The following is an 18,341-nucleotide window of genomic DNA, read 5'->3' on the forward strand; positions in this document are numbered from 1 at the left end:
AACAACCAAGCCAAATCAAGTTATGTAAAACAATCAGGTTTTCTTCATTAGTATGTAATATTCACCTGATATGTCAGAATATTCCTCTGCATTGAATGTTAATTCATTTTCTGTGGGTAAATTCACAAACGCTTTCATTGCAGGAAAGTAAGCTATATGGCCATTGCTGACTTGTCTTAGTAAAGTTTCTAAGTACCTAAAGAGAAAAGTAAATTTGTAATCAGAAGAAAAGGTTTGTTCAAAATTTGTTATGGAATGCATCCTTATATATAAGTGTCAAGTCAACTGATAAAATATATGAGAACATGATGTTGGAGAGATGGCTCAGAGGGTAAGAGCACTGGCTGCTCTCCAAGAAGGCCCGGGTTTGGTTCACAGCACCCATGTGCTGGTACACAACCAGCTGTGACTCCAGTTCCAGAGGATCAGATCATCTAGCCTCTGAGGGCACCAGTCATACACACAGTACACATACATTCATATATAAGCACTTAATCATAAAATGATTTTCCTAAGGAGTTCATTACAAAACAAAACTTTCCATCATTCAAAATTTCTAAATGTGTTCCTTACCAATTTGTGTACAGACTTGTAATGGTTGGCTCTCCATGACTGTCTAAGTGCTGGGTTTGCTGAAGAAGAACATTATTAAATACTCTGGTGATATCGATCTGCACATAGTTCTCTATGGACTGGAGTACAGTCATGTACGCTCTTACACTTGTTAGAAGCTCTGATGGTTTTGCAATTTCCTGTGTAGCTTGATTATACATAGTCATTCCAACAATTGATCTGGGGATAATAAAGGAAGTAAGATTTTCCCACTTATGTAAACAATCTATGCAATCTGCTAACATCTAATATGACATAAGCAATAAAATTTTTAAAGATTTTTAAAATAAAGCCATGAAATTATTACTGTCATTACCTTAATAAGCTAAAAATGATAAAGTGGGAATACAAATAATTAAAAAACATTCTGAGAATGTAAATTAATGACAATGATTAAACATAAAAAGGACTTTAAAAACTACATTAATATAGCAAGGATGATGAGCTATTTAACCAATAGCTTAAATTTGCATGGCACCGCTGCTTGAACCTTTTGTATTTTATGAGAATGAACTATAATCTCAATATTTAATAACATGACTATACAGTTATCATCACTAACATTTCATAAACAAAAAAAAAACTAAGGTTCAAAACATAAGTAAACTAAAAAAAGTTACTGTTTGGAGGTGGTCTGTCTAGAATGAACAAAGTTTCCAAACACCTAAGAAGAAATGTAAACATATAACTACAGAAATAGTTTAATTAAGCATTTATGGAGGTATATGTCCTGCACCTAAAGTTGACAACATGAATGAGCACTTATCCATAAATGTCTGCCTGAATTAATGTTAATTTTCAACAAACTGCAAAACAGTTAAAACAAGATGACAACGAAACAGCACATTAAAACTCATCTTTATTCCCCTTGTACATATAAGCTAAAAAGAAACATCAATCTGAAAATAGTTCTTTTGGTAGCTTGAATGTAATTGCCCCCATAAGATCATAGGGAGTGACACTATTAGGAGGTGTGGCCTTTTTGGAGAAATTGTGTCACTGTGGAGGTGGGCTTTGAGGTCTCATATAGGCTGAAGCTACGCCCAAAAAGACAGACTACTTCCTGTTGGCTACAGGTAAAGATGTAAGACTTTTCAGCTCCTCTCCAGAACCATGTCTGCCTGCATGCCACCATGTCACACACCATGATAATGGACTAAACCTCTGAAAATGTAAGCCATCGCAACTAAATGTTTTTCCTTTATAAGAGTTGCTGTGGTCATGGTGTCTCTTCACAGCAATAGAAACCCTGAGACACTTCTCTAAGTGGTCTTTTTCTGCATTAGTCTCTCCTATTCCCTTAAATTTTTTTAAAATTTAAATTACATTTATTTACATAGGGGTGTGTGCGTGTGTGTGCATGTGTGTGCGTGTGTGTGTACACACGCACGCGCTCATACATGCCATGTTACACATGTGGAGGTAAGAGCACAATGCTGTAGTCAGTTCTCTACTGCCTTGTGTCTGCTTGCTTGGCAGCAAGCACCTGTACCTACAGAGCCATGCTGCCAGCCCCTACTCTCTTCTTTAAGAAGCCCCCTTAAGCATCTGATGTGCCAACATTTTCGACTTGTATTTGTAAAGATCCATTTTTGAGACAGCAGACAAAACAAAGCCATGGCTAGGACTACGCCCAGGCAAGTCAACTCAAGATGAAAACTGCTACTCTTGGTATACAACACCTAAGTACTAAGACTAAAACTAAACAAACAAAACAAAACAAACACAAAGCAAGTTGCTCCCTTGTTTTGATCCTAACCACTACACAGAGGTTCAGGAAAAAGAAAACATTTGTATGTCCACAGATTACAAACCAAACTATTTATAGAAAGAAAACACAGGGTCTGAAAATTGAGTCTCCGATTCTACTCAGGAGTCTGCAATCCACCCAGCTGAGAATGATAAGTAGCAGGTATAATGCCCCTTGGGTCTAAATACTAGAGTTTTACTGTCAGTATGTATATCTGATTTGATAAAGGGAACAAAAGGCAGTTCTCAACACCAGCTGCTTCTCTAGACAAATAATGGTTTAATACTCAATTTAATCCTGTTTTTATATAGTCTTATGCTGTTCTCTTGTTGCAGTATTCTTGCCACACCAATTGAAGTTTTAAGCACTATACTATTTCCTTACCACAATGTTAACCATATAGCAACAGAACTATTACTCATTAATGACAACAAAACTTTGAAAATCCTTTGGCAAAATTTTCAGATATTAAGACTTTCAAGATTATAAATTATGAAGTGATAAACACTTCCTTAATAATTAACTTTAAGAAGTTTGAAGTACATTCACAGAACTGAAAGGACTTTTTACTACTCTACGCAGTATTAGTCAAACACCTGTAAAACTCTACTCAGAACTGACAGCTTGGTGTGCACAGACAAGCAGTACTGGACACTAATGACAGTCAACGCTTGCATCTTTTCATATTCCTTCTCTGCTCTTTCTTTACTGACTGCAGCCTAGTAACCTCCCAGCCTTATTCACTTGCCCTCCATAAGCCTGAAGATAGATCAGCAAATCACCTTCTGTCTGCGTAAGACAACTAAAACTCCGGAAGAAACTTACTGACGTTAGCAGTGTCAGTAACTGGTGATAAGTGTGGGACAGGAACCTGCTGCCCGGGAAGTCTCAGTTCACTGTTCTACATGATTCTCAGTCCACTGCTATTTGTACTGCACCAGTTCACCTCACTTTGTCTAATAAAAGCTAGTATCAGATGGGTACTAGACAATGAAAACAGCTCATTAAACTGAAGCAATGATAGCAGTCTGTGTGCCCTCTTACTTAGTGAAGCGTATTTCCAGGTGAGAAGTCAAATACTCGCGCGGCGTGAAGGTGTGCTCCCACACTACCATGTTTGGAACATAATTTATGGAGAAGCATAACTCCGAAAGTGCAGTGTGCAACTTATCAAGGCTAAAAAACAGTAATAAATATTAATTAAAATAATACTTCATCATAAGCAATTCCTAATCCATTTTATAAAAATAGCAAGACTTACAGAGAATACTACAGAATTTGACTTTTCTATTTATTCTTAAACTGAAAGCTCAAAATGTTTAGGTTTAACTCAAGTAGGCAATGTTTAAAAAATTCGCGCTCTCTACATTCAGCTAATAATGAATATACTGAGCAACCATAGGAAGAGGTGCTTTTTCTGCACTCAACAGCATAACCTCCTCCTGATGGTGCTGATCTGTTATGGGAGATGGAGCAATTTATAAACTGGCAATGGCTTGTTCATCTTAGGAACAAGTAGAACATTCTAGTAAAAAACAGTCACCCAATTACTGACGACATATGCTTTCCTTCCCAACAATCAAAAACTTAACAAATGATCCAGTGTTTTCAAATGATGGTATCAGATACATTCTAATGTATCGCCAAATGCTAAAAGTCTCAGTTACAGTAAGGATTAAGATCGTTTCTACTGCTACTCAGAAAGTCTGAGGCAGATTCTTGACCTTAGTGTTCAGTCCATCAAGACAAATACCATCTCTTATATATGTGAGAATTAATACTGACTGTCATCTTGACAGATCGAGAGTCACCTAGGAAATAAACCCATGAGGGTGTCTGTGAGGAGTTTCTAGATGGAGTTAACAGAGGTGGGAGGAGGAGCCACTGTAACTGTGAGCAGTGGCATTCCATGGGCTGGGGCCACATGGACCAAAAACTCAAAAGGAAGCTGAACACCAAGCATTCCTCTCCCTGCTTCCTGGCTGTAGGCACACGTGACCAAGGCTCAAGCGCCAGCCTCTGTACCTCCCCCACCAGGATGGACTGCACCCTCAAACCATAAGCGAAAACAAACTTATTCCTTCCTAAATTGCTTCTCTTGGGTATTTTGTCACAATAACAACAAAAGTATCTTCAAAAATCTACATTTTAGGCCAGGTGATGGTGGTGCACGCCTTTAATGCCAGCACTTGGGAGACTGAGGCAGGTGGATCTATGTGAGTTTGAGGCCACCTTGATCTACAAAATAAGTTCCACGGCAGCTAGGGCTGTTACACTGAGAAACCCTGTCTTAAAAAAAAAAAAAAAAAAAAAAAAGAGAGAGAGAGAGAGAGAGATAGAAAGAAAGAAAGAAAATCTACATTTTAGAATAAAGTACTAACAGCTAATCAAATTTATAATTTTTTCCTTGGTAAGGGCTAGAAAAGAAAATCTATTTAGTTCCTACCAGTATCTCAGTCCTAATACACAGGGAAAGACTCTTTACCAAAACAAAGAGATACAATAAAAGTAGAAGGCTTACTTGGTCACGACCAGCCTGTTTTTCCTCATGCTCTCAACACCTGGTTTTTCCCTTTCAGGTTCCCCTTTCTTGCCAGTCTGTTTTTTTGACTTCTTATTCACTGCCTGACTGATGGTTTTGGCACAATGCTTAGGCAGTAACTGAAATTGAGTAAGAATGACATTATACTGTTGCACCAATTTATCAGAATGTATAAACGAATGCAGGACACCTTAGCTGAGTCTGAACAAGCAAGCAGGACAGAAATGTAGGGAGTATCTAGTTCACAAGGCCTACAGAGCATGGAAAAAAAGTAGGAACCTATTCAAGTATCAAGTTATTATTCAAAAGACAAATAAAAACATACAAGGCAAGTATGGGGTGAGAGATATAACAGTCACTACAATTATGTGAATGGCCTATAAAAAAGAAACAAAATCTGTTCAGGATCTAGTGGGCATACTATGTAGTGGGCATAAAGTGCAAAGTAAAGTACTAGTTTCAGCTGTCAAGAGAGTCCTGAGAATGAAGCCAGAGGTGAGGTTTTACATTGCAAGCAATCCTGAACACAGGGGCAGTTTTTACAAATGGAGCCACAGTATGAAAGGATATTTCCTAAGGCTAATTCTAACACTGACTGAAGAAACATTTAAAACAAGAAAAAATTAAACAAAGACAACCAAACAAGCTGTAGAGAAAGGGTATAAAATAAGACAAGACAGATACAAAAAAAAAAAAAAATCCAGATTTGAGAAAGATTTAGTAATCTAGATATATATAGAGGGGGATAAAAGGTTTCTACCTAGTACAATGCTAATACCACTATTACAAAACTCAAGTTCAACTAGTAATAATTTAGTTTGATAGATAGCATCAAGCAAAAAGAAATGAGAAGGTGGATGAGGGCTATACTATACAGCAGAGTTGCCTTATGCCACTTGTATACTCAAAAATGTACCTATCCAATTAATGCCCAATAAGTAGAAAAACATCAGATTTTAAAAATTTAGTACAAAGTATAAAACATTTTATGATTAGATGCTAAAATGATGAAAAATTTAGATATATCGCAATAAGTAATACTAATTAGCTTTCCTTATTTCTTTTTTTATATTTTTAACATGGTTACTAGAAACATTTAAACTACACATGTGGCTCACACCTCTCTGCTGGCCAGCGATGGCCTGAAAGCAATTTAGTCCTTAGAGATGTGCAGTAACTAACTAAAGACATGGGAATGTGTGAGGAGAAATGTATGTTGTCATGGAGTATCTTCTTTTAAAAAAGAGGAAAAATGAAATGTTTAAGGAACTCGTCATTGTTACGAATTAAAAGCCAGATGTTAAGTCTAATTCACAAACAACCTGCTGCAATACACACCCAAACCTATCAACAATCCTGACCGTAAAATCAAATCTCTAACATCCAAAATTCCACCCCAATAAACTTAGCAGAAATCTGAAGCTCAGTGTCCCCTTGGGAACAGACAGAGCAAATAGGGAATCTGAGACCCTAAGAAAAGGGCCCTATTGGAGTTGGGGATTTAGCTCAGTGGTAGAGCGCTTGCCTAGCAAGCGCAAGGCCCTGGGTTCGGTCCTCAGCTCCGGGGGGAAAAAAAAAGAGAGAGAGAGAGAGAGAGAGAGAGAGAAAGAGAGAGAGAGAGAGAGAGAGGAAGAGAAAGAGAGAGAGAAAGAAAGAAAGAGAGAGAGAAAGAGAAAGAGAGAGAGAAAGAGAGAGAGAGAGAGAGAAAGAAAGAAAGAAAGAAAGAAAGAAAGACAGACAGAAAAAGAAAAGAAAAGAAAAGAAAAGAAAAGAAAAGAAAAGAAAAGAAAAGAAAAGGGCCCTACAAATGCCCTGAAGGACTTCAAGTCCCACTAACTCTCAACATCCAAGTCCAAGCTCTACCAAGACAGTGCCCCCATGTTGAGCAGAACCTTCTGGGAATAGAATCAAATTGTACAAGGTATGAATTAAAGAGGTAAAAGAAAGAGAGGACATAGGTCAATGTGAGGAACACTGAACAGTAAGCAGCCATATTTGTTAAGGTCAAGTGGGAACAGCAAAGTGTGTGAAAAACTATCTGGCTACTAACTCCTTTTACAAATCCAAGACAATAAACTGCATAAGAAAGTAAGTAAGAAATAATACCAAGTTTTAATTCCACACAAAGGCTGATGTAAGAAAAAAGATTGATAAATTTTAAAAAGATTACTTCTATAGATAATCAAAGTACAAGGAAAAACCAAACCCAGAATATAAAATTAAATAAAAATAAAACAAAAAACTCCCAACAATAACAACAAAAAAATTTCATAGATGAATACCAGACTCAAAAAACACAAGTTTAAAAAATACATTACATAATATCTTAAAGAGGATAATAATGAGACATAATTTAATTTAAAAAACCAACAACTGAGGCTGTCCAAAGACTCTCAAAACATACAGTCTATTGCTATTGCCCTTTGGCTGCCCAGAGATGGAAGGTATATTGCTGAAGATACCATACACTTAAGAAACAACCCTGAGACCCCTCAGCTGGAACTAACTTGAATGTTACCCCCCTGAGGACTATACCAGAAGGGCATTATTCAAGCTTCCAAAGGAGGGAGGCAACCAACAGTCCTACCCAGCTAGGATACCTATGAACCACACCACCAACCAGCATGGAGAGGAGATAGCCCTAAAGGCGCAGTCATGGCGTACATACCTTAGTGATAACCAACAGCTCGACAACTGGACTTAAGACCCACTCAACAAGAGTGATACCATGTCTAGTATTGGAAACCTAGATAACTACTCAGTGCTAGTGAAGTCATGGATACTGGAGGAGAATCTCCAACACTAATTTATTAAGCCAGCATAATCCCTAACAACAATCTATAAACATCTGTCCCAAAGATTGGTTTCGTCTTCACCCCTCATCAAGGAAATTTCTCTTTTCACCACATGAAGACCACTACAGAAAACCACAACCAAAATGCAGACTTGTGGAGCCCAGTCCCAGTGGATAGATTTATAAAACACTCCTCTACCTAATACTCAGAGTACACTGCAAAAGAGGGGCAGAAAGATTTTAAGAGCCAGAGGATCAGGGAGTTTGCTGTGAGACTGTGTCTCCAGTAACATCAGAAGCTATGCCCAAAAAGCCTTACAAACATGATTGTCCAAATGTGAGCTGAACAAGGATGACACCAACGAACCTGCCAAAGTGGACAGGGAAAAGTCCAAAAGTCTTCAACCCTACAAAGAACTATAGGAAACTGAGGAAAACTGGGAGGGGGGAGGAGTTATCTTCCTCAGTGGAGAACACACCAATTTGTTGTCCAGTGCCAGTGCTGGTCAGCCCTGAAAACATACATATAAGTAACATATGGACTGAGCAGGTTATAGTTAGGAATGTGTGTGTGTGTATGTGTTTGCATGCAATAACAATTAATGAAAGAAGAGGCCATGAATTTAAAAGAGGACAGATATATAGGAGGGTTTCAAGAGAGGAAAGAAAACTGAGAAATGTTGTAATTATATTATAATCTCCAAAAACAAAACAAAACCCTCTCAAAAGAATCAACAAAAGCTTGTTGAAAATAGAAAGTGAACTTTAGCAATAAGTGCATAAATAAAACCACCAAAGAGATACACATGAAGTAGAACTGGAGCATCAAACACGTTTTCAAAGAAGTAAGAGTGGTAAAGTGAATGAAAGTTAACATTAACAGAGCGGAGCATGTAATACTCATAAGCTTGATGTCATTACATCATCACTAATAGGGTTAGCGCCAGGAACATATGAAAAAAACTATAAATTTCTGTCAGTAATTATATATCTGTGGTTAAAAAAATATTAATACTACTACTATGGAACTGTCCTGTGCATGTTTGAAGAAATAAATTTTTAATCATGGGAACTTAAAATTCTTCCATCTTCTGTATTCTAGAAACCAAGATTCTCAATGTGGAAAAAAGACATAGATATAAAATAAGAGAAGACAGCAATGCTGCAGTCCTGAATTTGAAATGGTGGTATTATGGACCCTGTGTGTGATGATGAATGACTATGTCTCGTGAGACCTAAACAAGACCAGGAAGCACCCTCATGTCCAGATTGGAACTTGATACATCCCACTGAAAAAAACTAAGAGAAGTTGTCTAAGTAAAAATATACACAAGATGAAGTTGGTACTTTTAAATGAACTCATTTGTTTATTTTGGCACTGGGGATTGAACCGAGGCCCTTATACATACTAGGCAAGTGGGGATGCATGTGCTATTCCAGGTCTTATCTTGCAAGAAAGCAGGAAGGCTCTCAAGTACTCTATAGGTTGCCACTGGCCAGAGATGAGCCAATCTGACTTTCAGTATAGAAATATAGTGAATTAAAAAATTATCAAACATGGTGCATTCCAGGAACCCACTATAGTATAAAATAATTTACTAGTCACCTAGGAAACAAAGGGAAACAGCCAAGTGTTTTCTTGCTTTCCTTTACAGTTATACCACTGAGTAGAAGCAGATGAGAAAAATCTATGAAAATGTACCACAACCACTAAATATAAGAGAACTGAAAGAACATTTTGCAGTCATCAAAGAATAATGAAATCAAGTACTAAAAATCACAAAAATCAAATTAAGTAGACAATGCATGTGTCTTGAAAAAAGAACAGGCATGGACAGATTTTACATATGTAAGAAGTTCGATTATTGGAGTTTACAACAAGAGGCAATAACTGAGCTTTTTTGAGAGTCAGAGAATTTTAAAAAGTCAAGTAAATTAACATCTAGTGATTTATTTTTTTGCATTTACACATTTCCTATCTGTTGAAAAACAGAAATGGTTACCTGGTCACTAAGAGTACACTGCTCTGTGCAGATATCAGTGATGAGGTTCCGAGCTTGTTTGGCCATCTCATCCAGGAACATATTACAGAGGGAAAGACTGCGGTCTCCAATGTGATGGCGCTGGCAGGCAGAGGATGGAAACAACACAGGTCACAAGAAAGTCATCTGAACAAAACACTTTAAGTAAGCTTGAAAATTCAGTTAAAGTCCTATTCTACCTGTAAGGGCTGGGGAAGTATATGTGTATTGCTTTCTCTACTACAGAAATAAAACTACGATTTTGTTTGCACAGTTCACATAAAACAGTATGTATTTTCTAACATTGACAATGTAAGAAAATTATGATTGAGCAAAATCTTCAAAGATCACTATTTATAAAGCATAAAACTATGTTTTAGCCAGGCATGGTAGCACACATTTGTAATCCGAGCACTTGGGAAACTGAGGCAGAAGGATCACAAGACTGAGACTCTTATCTCAGAAAGACAGACAATAAACTATGTATTTCATCATTCAAATTCACCAAGTTCTAAATCTAGATATTCAGTATCTAAAAATAAAGCACATAATGTACATGAGCATATTTAAGTTGGAGTTTTCTAATCTTAACTCTTTAATATTTACATCTTATACATAAATTCTGACATAGTTCTGTAATAAATAAGCAAGAGCTCAAGTAGATAAATAAAAGTATTAGAAATCAAGTTGGGAAAATAAATAAGACATTTAAAATTTCTGAAATTATCTCCTCTCTTCCTGCTTCCTGGGGATGGGGAAGAGAAGAAAAACAAAACTGAACATGCATTCTTTGAACACAGCAGGGGGAATGCTGTACTTCATTTCAGGATATTATTAACACATTTGTATGTATATAGAGCTTTATCTAAATATGTAACAGACAACCTACTTATCTCTAGAGAAGTCTGTATTTGTTTAGTTCTGGTGGATTGTAGCTGTTTGGTGAGATTTTGTTAAAAATAATTAGAGCCGGGTGGTGGTGGCACATGCCTTTAATCCCAACACAGCAGAAGCAGGTGGTTCTTTGAGTTCCAAGGCCAATGTGATCTACTGTGAGTTCGAGTTCCAGGACAGCTAGGGCTACACAAAGAAACCTTGTCTCGAAAGACTAAAAACTAAACAAAACAAAACAAACTGCTGACTGAAAATCTTCAAAACAGCCCATTTTTACAGAATGAGTTCCAGGAGAGCCAGGGATACACAAAGAAACTGTCTCAAAAACAAACAAACAAAAAACCTAGAATGTTTAGTATATGAAAGCATAAATTCTCCACTATACATGAGATATTTTAGAAAAATTAAGAAAAAAAGTCTTTCTCTGTTTTCCATATTTATGTAACATACAGAAAAGTCTATGTTGTTGAAATAATGCTATACAACATACAAATATCTGACCCATAAAATAATCATTCTTGAATCTATCAACCTTAAATTTTATTTTAAACGACCTATTAAACTTTAATAGGAATCCAAACAAAAGGGACTGTAGCCAAACACAATTCAATACTGGTCAATTTGTATGTGTATGTGTGGGTGGCAGCTCAGAGGATTTGCGGGGGGGAGGTACTGAGGCTTGAACCAAGAGCTAGGTACAGTTTAACTGGGTAAGCACTCTACAAATAAACTACATCTCCAACCTTCATTTGCCTTCTTTACTTTGAGACAGGATCTCATAAGTTGCCTAGCCTGGCCTTAAACATGCAATCCCCCTGCCTCAACCTCAGAAGTAGTGGAGATTATAGGCTTGGGCCAACAGACTCTGCTAGGCCTCTTAACATATCATACAAGTCTTTCTTTCAGTTCCCAAAAAGCTTCCTGTGGCCTCATCTCTATCTCTAAAGTCCTCTTCCCATGGAATACTCACAAGCTAGAGATATGCTACCTCAAGTTTCTTTTCAACATATTCTGCAGTTCTAAGAAAAGAGAGTAAACACTAAGTTACAAAGACATACATTACTCAAATTTAATGTATAGTCTTGCCATACTTATAAAATAATTTTTTTAAAGACCAGAGAAAACATCTTTTCATTCTATTTCCTTACTGGTTGTCAAACATAAGTGCATCTATGGGAGAGATAGTGTAATGTTTTATTTATTTATGCTTTCTTTTATTCTGGGGATAAACCCAGGGCCTTGTGAACACCCAACAAGCACTCTACCACACTAACGACTCCCAGCATCCTGACATTGTGATCTGTGTGTACACCATAGAAAGATTCGATCACTTCACCAACTTGATTTCTGTAGTAAGAATGTTAAAATTCTCCTCTTTTGAGCCAGTTAAAATAGTCATTATTATTACTCTTTTCTGATGGTCTCTCTAGGTAGCTCAGGTTAGCCTTTAACTTGCCATCCTGCTGCCACAGCCTCCTGAGCACTGGGATTACCATGCCCGGTGTCACCATGCAGTGTAACAGACCACTGAAACTCAGTTCTTCAAGCTACAACTTTCTTTTTGATACCCAGCATATTTTTTGACAGATACTTAGGATCTTCAAAATTACTGATTAGCTGTCCTCAGGAGCTGTGTGTTTATATCTGCCTCCCAAGTGTCAGCAAACGTGAGTTTTGTCTAACATATCCATGATGTTAATGAGTCAATAATCCATAAATTCAATTTTCAAGTCCTTTCAGTGTTAAGGTGAAAAGTATAGAAATTTAATTATTAAATTCAATATTCAATTGAATTATTGAATCTATAAACAGTAATACCAGTCATATCAGTTATTTTAAAAGGCAAAAGACTGACATACATGAATGTTTATTCACCCACGTATATTCTTAGTGGCCATACCTCTATCATACATCTTCCTGATCACTGTTTTATCATGTATTTATTCAAGTATTTTTCTGATCTACATAAAGAGGCTTAGGTGAGAACAAAAATTTAGTAATTGAGTCTTTTTAACCATTTGGCTGGCTACCCACTGATCTAGCTTTCCTGTGTGAACCACAGCGCTGTGCTGAAGTTACCTCTTCGGGACACAGCTCGTGTGTGCAGCTCATGAAGTGAGTGCAGAGGAGAGGAAATGCTATTGAGTATCTTGACTGAGAGGGCAACTCCAAGCACTGCTGGAACATCTTCTCAAAAGCACGGCTGTAAAAACTGTTAGGAGAGACAGCGAAGGCATCAAACAGCAACACTCGCAGCTTACATGCAGACAGAAAAATGATAAGGTGCCCAATGGCTGGTTAATTTAAACTCAAGTGAATAAAGGTTACCAACTGATCACATTTATTCCCTTAAGAATATCCCCCCCAAAGTACCCTCCACATATCAATAATTCATTCAGAGTAATACTCTTTCAATAACATCAAAACATTTTAAGCAAAAATTTCAACAGGTAATTTGCAATATCTATAGAATATGAATACACACATTCAAAACTCTTTATCTTCAAATTTTATCATAGCTAAGGAATTATCAATTATAAGGACCACTATTATTTTAAGTATCACTGAGAAAAATATTGCTAACTAAATAATCACATGCCAACAATTTTTAAAATATGGATAAAGTTAACCAAATATGACTGACAATTAACAAAATTTAAATATTATACAAAGTGCTTTTATCTCTAAAAACAGAGGAAGAAGTTTCTAACTATATTCTTTTACAACAGGAACCTTTCAAGGGCTAAAAAATAAACCAAACAAAAATGATTCATCCTCTTTCTAGGATAGGCTTTGAGTCAGACGGTAATAGAGGTATCCAAATAATCTTAAAATTCTCGTAAATGTAACTAACATACAGGGCTCTAGACCCGCAAACAGAATGGACTGATGTGTTCCTTTGAGAAGCAGGCCTTCATTCCTGGTGATTTCTTCTCCAGCCCTAGTAATAAAAGCTATCCTAACAAACTGCTAAAATCAAAAAGCTTTTGATACTCATCCTTATGCAACACCTTGACACCATTACTACTATCCATTTAGGTATGTCAGCACTTCAGAAGTAAGGAGGCATATTATGGTGTTCCAATTCACCCTTCTAAAAGGCCAAGAAGCAGGAAACTGAGTCAGTACCACACAGCTACAGAGTGACAGTACTAGAGTTTGACCATGACCTAGTTCACTCATTTACTCCAACATTTCTTAAACACTTAGTATTTTAGACCAAAATGGAGACAATAACATAAACTCCCTTTAAGAAATAAGTTTCAAGGGGTTGGGGATTTAGCTCAGTGGTAGAGTGCTTGGCTAGCAAGCACAAGGCCCTGGGTTCGGTCCTCAGCTCCGGAAAAAGAAAAAAAAAAGTTTCTGGAGAGAAAAGTGAATGTCAGTGCTAAGTGTAATAGGAGGCTGTGCTTAACAATGCAGGGAGCAGCCAGCACATTCCTGTGACTCAACTGTCTAACACTATAGGCATGAAGTTACCAGTTCCAATATTTGCTCTCCTTGATTTATCCACAACGTATTTACACTCAGAATAAATATGTGAAAGAGCCCTTATCGTGAGATTCACATCTTCAAACGAAATGAAAAAAGACATTTCACACCATGAACAGTTTCTCTTAAGAGTAACTAAAACCAGACATAAAAATCTCAATTTGACAAGCTTCTTTTTGTTACAAAGGAGACAGGGCTTCTCTGTGTAGCTCTGGCTGTCCTGGAACTCACTCAGTAGACCAGGATGGCCTTGAACTTAAGAGATCTGTCTACCTCTGCCTCCCGAGTGCTGGGATTAAAGGTGTGAGTCACCAGCCAGTTGCCAGCTTGTTACAAAGTTTTTATAAAAGTCTATTGTTCTCTTATGGTTAAGAGTCCAATACTGAACTATCTTAAGAATTGTACTAACAAAAACAATCAAGCAGCTTCAGATAAGAAACATTACCAGTTCAGATTTAAAGAATATTAGGACATACCAAAATATGGAGAGATCTGATGTTTCTACCAACATTTCCACCAAGGAATCTACCATTTTTGTATGAAATATTATTGTATTCATCATCTTTCCAAGTTCTCGGTGATCTGCAAGGCTAAGTGAAGCTTTGGAGACACTAGTGTATGCCTGTAGCAGGTCAACAACAAACAACAGTAGTTTAGGGAATATTATTGTATTCATCATCTTTCCAAGTTCTCGGTGATCTGCAAGGCTAAGTGAAGCTTTGGAGACACTAGTGTATGCCTGTAGCAGGTCAACAACAAACAACAGTAGTTTAGGGAGAGACTCAAATCTTACCATCACAAAATGGAGGAAAAGTCCATTATTGAAAAACACTGTACCAGTAACATCATTTTCTACAACTGTTTCAGCAGGTGGGCCTGTTTGTGGCTGAGCCAAATGATCTAGTTCAATCCCTAGACTCTCAAGTGTTTCCTTTTGACCTCCTTGTGTGCCCTGTCCCGCACCATCTGCACACATACACAAAACTGGACAATGTAATAGACTAAACTAATTTGATGGCTTTTGCAAACATATGCGAGTAAGTAAACTATTAAAATGAACTGGACAAAGAAAGTTAAGACTTAACTAACACTCTCAAGCAAGTTGTAGAGGAAGAAACCCCATGACTTGGATACCAAATTAAATATTAGAGTCCTGTCTGTGAATAATGGATACTGAAAAAGAACAGAGAGTAACAAGAGAGGTGCTTACAAATAAATATAGGTCACAGTGGCCAGAGTTTGAATGAAAACAAAAGAAAGGAAGTGGTAAAGAATGAGATTCAACCAGATTATGTATCATGCTAAAGGATTCAAAACCTTGGGTGAACCACTAATGGCCAGTTCTTATTTAAGAAAGTTGGCTGCGTATGGAAGGAGCAGGAAATTGGGTATAGATAGACAGCAAAAACAGAGGCAGAAGCCTATTAGAAGAACATGCTGGCAATGTGTCAGACCTACAATGGCTTGGTCTACAGTGATAGTCCCTCAAATAATTCACTGTAGGAAATGACTGTGTGTGCTAGGCAACAGAATTCCAGATGTTGATGACAGTTCCGGCTATGAGGGGGCACTTCTGGATGAGTCTCATGTACTCCTACTATTTGTTAAATATGAAAAAGACTCAAGACCCATACTATGGATGTATAGCAATCAAATTTGAAAGATGAGGCAATGTTTTTACGGAAACAATGAGCTGCATGTGTACTGTTAAGAGAACAGACAATTCCTCAAGCTCAGGATCCCTTAGCTGCAACATAATCTGCTGCACACAAGGCATCCATCTGCAAAGCCCTAACCTATTCCTGTAGGACTCAGAGACAAGGAGAAAATGATGCACACACGCTGACATGCATGCTGGAAAAATCAAGTACTTGGTCTCTTGGATTTCCATGTCCTGTCAATCAAGGAATGACAGGAAACTGAGTTCTGTTTTATAAGCAAGAGGAAAATAAAATCTTTAATCTTACAATGGCAAGAGGCCTTCAGGTAGATGACATTACCATTCACTAATAACAAGTGAGAAAACGCAGTTCTTTATGTTTTAGTTTTTGTTTACTACAAAGGAGAGAATAAGAAACAAACATGTCAATTTTCTGATGTAAATACTTACATTAAAAAAAGCCTAATTGTATTTATTTGCCTTTAATCTGTTTTAAAGGAGTTAATTGTAGCCATGACTTTAATAAAGATTTCCATTAACTAGTGCCTACTTACAAAGCTCAGAATTTGCCGGGCGGTGGTGACACACGCTTTTAATCACAGCATTTGGGAGGCAGAGCAAAGTGGATCACTGTGAGTTCAAGGCCAGCCTGGCCTATAGAGCAAGATCCAGGAAAGGCACCAAAACTACACGGAGAAACCCTGTCTTGAAAAAAACCAAAAAAAAAAAAAAAAAAAAAAAACCAAAAAAAAAAACAAAAAAAAAAAACAATGAAGAAAAACAAAAACAAAAACAAAAACAGCTCAGAATGTAAATAACATTGTGAAAATAGATTCAGAAGAAACAGTGCCAAGGGAAATGGCTGAAAACATACTGCTGATAACAATGGAAGAAGTGTGTCCCTACACCATTTTTAAGACAGGAACAATCCAATCCAAATAAAGGAAAGACAGGGAGATGACATTTGGAATGGAATTGAAGATGTCTAAGTGCCTAAAGGACTAAACTGATAAGGGAATGTGATCCTTTGGTAAGAGAAAATGACTAAAAATGCATAGATAAAGAACTCCCAAGAGTACGAAAAAGTGAAACATGAAAATGATCTATAAAAAATAACAATCTCAGAATTAAAACTGGGTAGGACTCCAGCGAGGGCAAAGCACACATCGCAATTCTCCCAAGGCTAATTCTGCTGGCTCTGCTCTACTGCAACAACTAACTGCTGGTGTTTGCAGAACCCTTCAGCTCCCCTGGCCATGCTTGTTTATCTGACCACTTTCGTTCTTCAACCTGGAATCAACTGTGAGTGACAGAAGTACTACCATCCGTATTTCCTTCTCACAAGAAAACTTCACACTCCTGAGTTTATTTGTACTTAACTGAGTTTTGTCCTTCTCCTGCACAAGCTACCTTCTTCATATCTAAATCCCACTCATCTTTCTAACTCTGTGTGAGTTATTTCTACCAGTTGAGCTTCCTCCCTCTCGATGCTGTCACTAGCTAACGGTCATATCTGTGGTGTCTCTTAACTCAATCCTTTAAAAACCATTAATTAATTTATTCATTTATTTAATGTGTATGGGTATTCCGCCTGCATGTATGTCTGTGCATCATTTGTATGCCTAGTGCCCAGAAGCCAGAGGAGAGCACTGAATCCCCTAGAACCAGTTACAGACAGCTGTGAGCCATCGTATGGGTGTTGGGGAATCAAACCCAGGTCCTCTGGAAGAGCCAGTGCTCTTAACTGCTAAGTCACCTCTCCAGCCCCAGTCTTCTAGATTTTCAACTGTTTTATTTTTTTAAATTTTGTATGCCTTGTCTCCATAGTTAGATTATAAAACTCTTAAAACAGGGTAACTTCCTCTTCTTTGTGTAATAACTAACAAAAAATACAGTCAACTACTGCTAATTTACGGTACACAAAGATAACAGGATACTCGAGAAATATATATGAAGTGATCCTACTGAAGTCCAAAACTATGTAGTTCTGTAGTTCAGAAATAAGTCTGGGGCAATGGATCAGGTGATGGTAGACCAGGGACTACAGACCAGTTGCCTATTTTTATAAACAAAGCTTTATTGAAATACATCACAACTCTATTTATGTATTGTCTGCAGCTGCTCTGGTATTATAATGGAAGTATTATTTATACCAAGTACTGAACAGCATAGAAGTCCAAGTTTTTATCAACCTTTTTTTAAAGTTTATAGCTACACTATAAATGTGTTTTATCAAAAGAAACTTTGCACTTTCACATTAAAATTTAAATATCTGAATCAGGATAATCAAGAGAGCTAGGGATATAAATTTACGCATATCATAAAATTATAACCTATTTTATTAAAAACTTCTACATTGGCTTGTTAGAAATATATTTATACAAGTTTAATAATGTATAAAATATTTCATGTTTGTGGTTCATCACATAAAAGACATCTTTTCAGTAAGTTAAATATTTTGTTTAAATAATGTATTTAAACAAAACAGAACAATAAAAATCAAGTTATTCTTACCTGTAACCTAAACCAATCTAATCTCATCCCTCTGAAATCAAATACTTCCCCATCTTCAACTG

At 37.0% G+C, this 18,341-nt stretch overlaps 1 protein-coding gene across 1 annotated transcript in view; it reads right to left on the minus strand.

Moving 5' to 3' along the window:
* Nckap1 (NCK associated protein 1) overlaps positions 1-18,341 on the minus strand; it is an 81,557-nt gene that overhangs the window by 18,224 nt on the left and 44,992 nt on the right. Inside the window, exons 15-22 of the mRNA XM_059260792.1 lie at positions 18,280-18,338; positions 14,582-14,727; positions 12,693-12,825; positions 9,702-9,821; positions 4,884-5,023; positions 3,407-3,538; positions 574-792; positions 66-196 (exon numbers count right to left, since the gene is read on the minus strand). Coding sequence (XP_059116775.1) covers positions 66-196; positions 574-792; positions 3,407-3,538; positions 4,884-5,023; positions 9,702-9,821; positions 12,693-12,825; positions 14,582-14,727; positions 18,280-18,338 — 1,080 coding nt within the window. The remainder of the gene's footprint in view (positions 1-65; positions 197-573; positions 793-3,406; positions 3,539-4,883; positions 5,024-9,701; positions 9,822-12,692; positions 12,826-14,581; positions 14,728-18,279; positions 18,339-18,341) is intronic.

This window comes from Peromyscus eremicus, chromosome 4, assembly GCF_949786415.1.
Source record: "Peromyscus eremicus chromosome 4, PerEre_H2_v1, whole genome shotgun sequence".
Classification (NCBI taxonomy): Eukaryota; Metazoa; Chordata; class Mammalia; order Rodentia; family Cricetidae; genus Peromyscus; species Peromyscus eremicus.